General features: G+C 52.6%; 1 protein-coding gene across 1 annotated transcript in view; it reads right to left on the bottom strand.

Annotated features, from left to right (window-relative positions):
• IKBKG (inhibitor of nuclear factor kappa B kinase regulatory subunit gamma) overlaps positions 1-8,262 on the bottom strand; it is a 21,321-nt gene that overhangs the window by 6,194 nt on the left and 6,865 nt on the right. Inside the window, 3 exon segments of the mRNA XM_032265321.1 lie at positions 831-835; positions 1,051-1,262; positions 4,636-4,837. Coding sequence (XP_032121212.1) covers positions 831-835; positions 1,051-1,262; positions 4,636-4,837 — 419 coding nt within the window.

Below are 8,262 nucleotides of genomic sequence, written 5' to 3'. Positions count from 1 at the left end.
CTCCCCCACAAGCAGGCGTTTCTGAAGAAAATCTCTTTCCTCAGCTTAAACATAAGGCCTGCTTTTATGTATCTTCAATGCCGGTGTCCTTGTAAAAAGAGGAGGACAGGCACAGAGGCCCGCGGGGACAAGGCCACGGGATGACGGAGACGCAGACTGGAGAGGTGCAGCCGGCAGCCCCCGGCGCTGGGGACAGGCCTGGACGGCAGCTCCCTCACGGCCCCGGGCGGGTCAGCAAGCCCACCCTGCCGATGCCACCGCCAGCTCAGCCTCCAGGCCTCCACAATCGGAGGCCACTCGTTTCTGTGGCTTCGGCCCCCCGGTCTGTGGTGCTTGGTCATGGCAGCTGTAGAAAACTCAGCCACTTCCCACACGGGAGATCAGCACCCTAAGCTAGGCGCTCCAAGCCCTGAGTGGAGCAGCGTGCACAGCCCACGGTCCACGCCTTTCCCCAAGGGAGCGGAGCCTGCCTGTGGCAAGTGCCAGGTGCCCGCCAGCAAGTGTCATCTCCACCACATCTCCCCGCCTTGCCCCTCAAAGGCAGCACAGCCCCTTCCTGACTCCCGTCTCCAGGCTCCTGCCTTCAGCCAAGCCCATACACAAAGGCCCTGAAGCCGCGTGGTCAGCGCTAACGACATGATTTATGGGGGGAGCCTTGGGCCACACGGCTGGCCCTCTGGTGGCTGTGGCCTGAGTGATCGAAGTCGGCCACCCAGGCGCTCCGTGCCTACATGACCCACCCCCCACGGAAACCCCAACTGCCACAGCAGGGGTGAGCTTCCCTGGTTGTGACTCTGTGTGCACTGTCCCACACCATTGCTGAAAGAAACAGCTGCTGTCCACACAGCTCCCCTGGGGAGCCTTCGCTGACTGTAAACTGTGTCCTTTCCTTGCAATAAACCACAACTAGGAGTGTGACAGCTTTTCTGAGTTCTGAGCCCTCCCAGCACAGCATTGAGCCCCAGCTGCTCTTGGGGACCTGACCACGGGTTCTCTTGTGGAACATGGGCGTCCCCTTGGGTTTTCTGAGCCTGCTCCGGCCCCGGCTACCTGCTGGCATCTCTTCAGGTGCTCCACCTCCCGCATGGCCTGCTCCTTCTGCCTCTTCAGGTCGAGCTTCTCCAGGCTGAGTCTCTCCACCAGTTTCCTGGCCTCCTGGAATTTGCACATGAGGAACTCCTTCTCTTCCCTCTGGCTGGCTTGGAAATGCAGAAGCTCCTCACAGCGCTCCCGCAGCATCTGGTTGCTCTGCCGGATGGCATCTGGTGGCAGAGGGGACAGCAAAGGGGAGCTGGGTAGCCCGGCCCGTCAGGCCCCGCCTGGGCCCACAGGGGCCTAAGGCTCAGGAAGTCAGAGGCCAGAAGCAGGGCGCAGGGTCGCAGGGTCTCATGCCTGTAATCCCAGCACGCTGGGAGGCTAACTGACCATCCTGGTGCCCCCCCCCCCATAATTCCATGCAGCCTCTGTCAGGGGTGGATGGCGTCTCAATACAACACTTCCAAAATCAATTACACTAACGCCCCTCAGTTTCTCCAGGAAAATACCAAACACATCAGCTTCACTCGGTCAGGAGTTCAAGACTAGCCTGGCCAACATGATGAAACCCCGTCTCTACTAAAAATATAAAAAGTAGCCGCAGTGGTGTATGCCTGTAGTCTCGGCTACTCAGGAGGCTGAGGCAGGAGAATCACTTGAACCTGGAGGTGGAGGTTGCACTGAGCCAAGATTGTGCCACTGCACTGCAGCCTGGGGAACAAGAGCCTCCCTCTGTCAAATGCCACTTTTTTTTAATTTTTATTTTGTAGAGACAGGGTCTTGCTATGTTGCCCAGGCTGGTCTCAAATTCTTGGCCTCAAGTGATCCTCCCACCTGAGCCTCCCAATGTGCTGGGATTATAGGCGTGAGCCACTGCGCCTGGCCTTATGCCACTTTCTTTGTCAGTGACTGGAATTCATTTGTTTTCTGGCCAGTCTGAGGTGTGCCTGCCCTCGGATGCCCAGTACTGGCCCTTCCCGGCCTACATCTCTGCTGTCTTCTGGATCAGGGGTCCTGACATCCCTGCAGACTCATAGGGTCAGCCTCCCAAGCAAACTTCACTGCAGCATTGCTGATTGCAGTCTGAGAGGCCCAGAGGCTTGAACCAGGCAAGTTAGTGGCTTCTCTGAGCCTCAAAGTCCTCCTCTGCATAGTCAACAGAGACAATAACATCCATCTTACAAGAAGAGGAGGGTTAAACAAGAAAGCAGAAAACAAACGGGAAAAACCGCTGGTCCGCCCCTCGTCAGGGCATGTGCCAGTGCCAGGCAGTCAGCCGAGGCCACAGGAAGAAGAGCCCCACACCCAGGAGACACCTCAAGTAGTGAAGGAGCCATCTGAGAACACAAAACTGATAGTGATGTGCAAAGGTTTAGCAACTACAGAGCTGGATAAAATGGGGCAAGCAGTAGCTTCATGTCACCCAGTGATCAAAACACTCAACCAACTAACTACTGCCTGCTGACAAGCCAATATTCCCCCATCCCCCATCGGAATCCTGCTCACTCTGCCCACAGCTCAGCTCACCTGCAACTTGTCTTTTTTTTTTTTGAGATGGAGTTTCACTCTTGTCACCCAGGCTGGAGTGCAGTAGCGCAATCTTGGCTCACTACAACCTCCACCTCCCGGGTTCAAGCAATTCTCCTGCCTCAGCCTCCCCAGTAGCTAGGATTACAGGCGCCCGCCACCATACCCAGCTAATTTTGTATTTTTAGTAGAGACGGAGTTTCACCACATTGGCCAGGATGGTCTGGAACTCCTGACCTCAGGTGATCCGCCTGCCTTGGCCTCCCAAAGTGCTGGGATTACAGGCGTGAGACACTGCGCCCGGTCTACAACTTGTCTTTTTAAAAATATTCTTGGGCTGGGCGTGGTGGCTCACGCCTGTAATCCTAGCACTTTGGGAGGCCGAGGTGGGTGGATCACCTGAGGTCGGGAGTTCAAGACCAGCCTGGCCATCATGGTGAAACCCCATCTTTAAAAAAAAAAAATTGTTTTAATTTAAAAAAAATATTTTTCTTAACTGAGGTAAAATTCACATGACATCAAATTCACCATTTTAACTAATTCAGTGGTTTTCAGTGTATCGATAAGGCTCTGCAACCATCAGTACTATCTAACTCCCCAGCCCCTCCTCATCTGCCTCTGCCTCTGCAGATTGGTCTCTTTGGGACATGTCACATAAATGGAATCACACACTACGGACATTCAACTTCTTTCCATGAGTCTCCCCCTAAAGATTCTAAGCACAAGAGAATTCTCCAGCCCCAGGTGGCCCAGCAGGAACTCTCCAATTAAGCCTCACCCTCGAGGAGACCAAGCAGCCCCTCTACAGCAAGCTGACTGCACTGGGCCTTCCTCCCTGGAAGGAAAGGCGATTCACCTTGACAGGAAGACACATTGCAGGCATAGGCCTTCTCCCTGCCTATAGGGTGCCAGCCAGAGCCACTCTCTGAAGCCTACAGAGTATGTGACTTGTCAGCACAGAGCCCCACATAACATCTCAGACTACAGTCCAGCAAAGGCGGCAGGGGAATGGGCCCATGACAGTGGTCTCCACTGATCATGGCACATGCCACCTCGCCTAAGAGCTGACAGCCAGCCAGGACACAGAAAGCCAATTGAATACACAACTGAGGTGCCAGCTCAGGAATGACAAACCCTGAGCTGCAAGGAAGGGGTGTTGTCCTCCAGGATAGGATGGACACTTAGGCCTAAGTCCCCAGCAGGAACCAAGGGATGAAGCTAAAGGGGCTACGGGCCCTACCACGCCCAGTGAGCCACGTGGGGAGTCTGTGTGGCCCCTCCCTGCAGCTCTGGGACCGGCGGTTTAGAACAGCCCTGCAGCAGAAAGGCAAGATTGTATGGCGGGTGCCATCTGGCCCCCCTGGGCTAACCCGGGTCCATGCAGAGCAGTGGTGAGGAGGGGGGTGGAAGAGGGGCAGGGGCTGGGGGTGTCGTCACGCCCAGGGCACGTGCAGGAGCATGCAACTGAGCCCTGAACCCATGATGACCTGGAGCTGAGCAGCACGAGGATGAGGGATGCCCAGATGGCAGCCTACGAAAGAACTCCCTGGTCCCAGCCACTGGGCTGGGTATGGGAGGTCGGCCTTCACCTCCGCTGAGGTGTTTGGGAGGGGGACGCACTTTTCCCAAGACAGACCCCGCCCCCGCCCCTCTATGAGGGCAGACCCTGCCCATTTCCAGGACAGGCCCCACCCCCTCTCTGGACAGACCCCGCCTCTTCCCAGGGCCAACTCTACCCTGTCCCAGGATGGACAGCACTTTGTGAGTGCTCAGTGCACGTACACAGAGGCCTGGACATGTTGGTCCAAACTGGAAGGTTCATTCCAGATCCACAGTTCCCTGTAGGGTCGGCTGAGGCTGTCCCGGAGCCTGCCCACCAGCATCCTTCTCCCTCTGCCCACCCCGGCTTCTTCCACTGTCCCTCCTTTCCCTTCCCAGTACTGGTCCTGAGAGCACTCTAAACTTCCTCCCTGCTAATCTACATCTCAGGGTCTACTTCCTGAAACCAAGAGGGAGGCCAGCACATCCCCAACCCAGGCCCAGGAAATGCAGAGGTCCCAACTCTTTCCTCACCTCGGAGCTCTTGATTCTCCTCCAGGCAGCGCTGCAGGGTCTCAGGAGCACCCTGCTCTGAAGGCAGGTGCAACATGGCCGGCTTCCCCAGAGGAGACTCTTCGCCCAGCACGTCCTGATCTGCTGCCGGGCCGCCACTGGGCTGCACCATCTCACACAGCTGGCTCTTCCAGAGGTGTCTGATCATGCAACAGGGCCAGGGCTGCAAGAGGAAGGCAGCAGGGGAGTCACAGGAGCCCCACATCCTTACCCTGCAGGATGAGCCTACAAGTTCTGGGGCTACATTTTAAACAGAAAAATGGTAATTCCTCTAGTGCCTCAGGGTGCTTCTCCCATTCCAAAGGCGGGAAATGGAAGAATTTCACCAGAGGTGGGAGAGTCGGGAGAGGACTGTTTGTGGAGGGAGATGTCCTGACCCCTACACACCCCCAAGCAGGAGAAGCGGAGGGTACCAGCCCCTCAGCCAGTGTAATGGGCTGAATGGTAGCCCCCTGAAAAGATATGCCCATGTTCTAACCCCTGGAACATATAAATGTGATTTTATTTGGGAAACGGTCTTTGCAGATATAGGATCTCAAGATGAGATCATTCTGGGTGATGGGGGTGGGCCCTAAACCCAACAATCAGTGTCTTTATGAGAGACAGAAGGGAGAAGCCAGAGGGAGACGCACAGGGGAGGGAGCCATATGGGGATCATTGGACGGAGGCAGCCACAGGCCCAGGAATAACTGGGGCCACCAGAACCAGAGAGATGCAAGGGCGGGTCCCCTCTTAGAGCCTTTGAGGGTGCAGGCTTGCTAACCCTTGATTGTGGAATTCCGGTCTCCAGACTGTGAGATGACCACGTCTGCTGCTTTAAACCACTCACAGCAGCCCTGGGAAACTCATACACCTAGTAAGAGGGCTTACCACTCAGAGCCTGATGAGTGTTTCCTGGGACTAGGGGCAAGGGCAGAGGGGACATCTGGTGTCTAACAACATGTGCTGAGGAATCTAACAGTGGGCTGTCAGCCTGAGACAGCGGGGTGGAGGAACAGGCTGAGTTGCTTGTGTTCTCTGGTGAACTAGAAGCAGAACACACAGGGCAGTGCCAGCCTGGAGCCCTTTGAAATCCTGCCCAGGAAGACCGACTACCAGGAGGTACGGGTACTGATACAGGTCTCTGGAAGCAGGCTTCAGGCGAGGGAAGATGACTTTAACACCAAATAAACTTGGCCATTTTGACTGTTAACACCAATACTGTCGCCATGAATACCCTACTGCAGCTGACATAGCTGATCGCTTCCTCCTCAATCTACTTTCCACCCTTGGCTTTCAGAACAGCCCCTTCTCCTGGTTTACTCCCTATCTTGCTGGCTGCTCCTGCCCAGGCACTCTCACTGGGTTCCCACAATTCATGTTGGAGTGCTCCAGGGCACTGTCCTAGGGGACAATATAACTGTGTAACTGTGTCTTCTCTGTAACTGTGTTCACACCCGCAGGAGTTCTACCCAGTCTCATGGCTTCAACTCCAATCTTGGTGCTTAATTAGACCTCTTTTCTAAACTCCATATTCATTTATCAAACTCAATATTTCTACTTGGATACCTAGTAGTCCTCTCCAAATAAACCTCTCTAAGACCTCTGACAGTCCCCAAAACCCAGATCTACCCAAGGCTTTCTTTGTTATCAGCTGATGGCAAATCCATCCTCCAGTTGTCAAAAGCCCTTTTTAATCCTTTCTCTCTCTTCCTCTCTCTCTCTCTCTCTCTCTCTCTCTCACACACACACACACACACACACACAAGCACATCTAATCCATCAGGAAATCCTGTCAAAATGTATCCCCCAACCCATCTGATCACACTAAGCAATTTTTTTCCCTTTTTTTTTTTTTTTTAAGACGAGGTTTCACCATGTTGGTCAGGCTGGTCTTGAACTCCCAACCTCAGGTGATCCACCCGCCTTGGCCTCCAAAGTGCTTGAATTACAGGCATGAGCCACCACGGCCCTCACACTGAGCAATTAACATTAACTGTTTAAGGTGTGATAATGATATTGTGGTTGTTTTTCAGAGTCCTGTCTCAGAGAGAGGCACACTTAAATGTTTAAAGATAATGTCTGAATTCACAACCAAATAATCAGAAAACTCCTAGGTATATAACGGAGAGAAATGAAAACACATGTCTCCACATGAATGCTTATAGCAGCATTACTCATAGAAGCCAGAGTGGAAACAACCCAAATGTCCATCAACTATGAATAAACAAAATCTAGTACATCCACATGCTATAACATGAACAAATCTTGCAAATACTATGCTAAGAAAAATAAACAAGTCACAAAAGATTAAATATTGTATGATTCTATTTATATGAGATGTTCACAATAGGCAAATCCATACACATAAAGTGGATTAATGGTTGCTAGGGAGAGAGCCACTTAGAGCTGGGGGGAAGACAATGTGAGCTAAAGGGTATGGGGTTTCTTTGGGGGATGATGAAAATGTTCAGAAATTAGTGGTGATGGTTGCCCAACTCTGTGAATATACATACTACAAACCATTGAACTGTACACTTTAAATGGATGAACTGTGTGACATGCTAATGCCATCTCAAGCTGTTATTGAAAATAACAATGGTGGCCAGGCATGGTGGTTCACACCTGTAATCCCAGCACTCTGGGAGGTCAAGGCAGGTGGAACACTTGAGGTCAGGAGTTCGAGACCAGCGTGGCCAACATGGCAAAACCCTGTATTTACTAAAAATACCAAAACAAATAGCTGGGAGTGGTGGTGCATGCCTGTAATCCCAGCTACTTGGGAGGCTGAGGCAGGATAATCGCTTGAACCTGGGAGATGGAGATTGCAGTGAGCCAAGATCATGCCACTGCACTCCAGCCTGGACGATACAGTGAGACTGGGTCTCAAAAGAAGAAAAAAAAAAAAAAACAAGCCGGGCACGGTGGCTGGCACCTGTAATCCCAGCACTTTGAGAGGCTAAGGCAGGCAGATCACAAGGTCAAGAGATGGAGACCATCCTGGCAAACATGGTGAAACCCTGTCCTACTAAAAATACAAAAATTAGCTGGGCATGGTAGTGCGCGCCTGTAGTCCCAGCTACTTGGGAGGCTGAAGCAAGGAGAATCGCTTGAACCTAGGAGGCGGAGGTTGCAGTGAGCAGGGATCGCGCCACTGCACTTCAGCCTAGTGACAGAGGAAGGCTCCATCTCCAAAAAAAAGAAAAAAAAGGAAAAAAAAGAAATTAATGGGAGAGGATTGCAAGGGGTATAAATTAAACAAAATTAATCAAAAGTTAATAACTTCAATTGTTGAAACTGGGAACTGGATACATAACATTTACTATATTGGCCGTGTGTGGTGGGTCACGCCTGTAATCCCAGCACTTTGGGAGGCTGAGGCAGGCGAATCACCTGAGGTCAGAAGTTCGAGATCAGCCTTGCCAAAATATAGTGAAACCCCATCTCTTCTAAAAATACAAAAATTAGCTGGGCATGGTGGCACATGTCTGTAGTCCCAGCTACTTGGGAAGCTGAGGCAGGAGAATCGCTTGAACCCAGGAGGAGGAGGTTACAGTGAGCTGAAAGAATGCCATTGCACTCCAGCCTGGGTGACAGCGTGAGACTCCA

Source organism: Sapajus apella, unplaced genomic scaffold (assembly GCF_009761245.1).
Source record: "Sapajus apella isolate SASKATOON/1434 unplaced genomic scaffold, GSC_monkey_1.0 scaffold149, whole genome shotgun sequence".
Lineage (NCBI taxonomy): Eukaryota > Metazoa > Chordata > Mammalia > Primates > Cebidae > Sapajus > Sapajus apella.
Note: the sequence above shows the minus strand (reverse complement) of the source record. Positions and strands in the feature narration are given on the sequence as shown.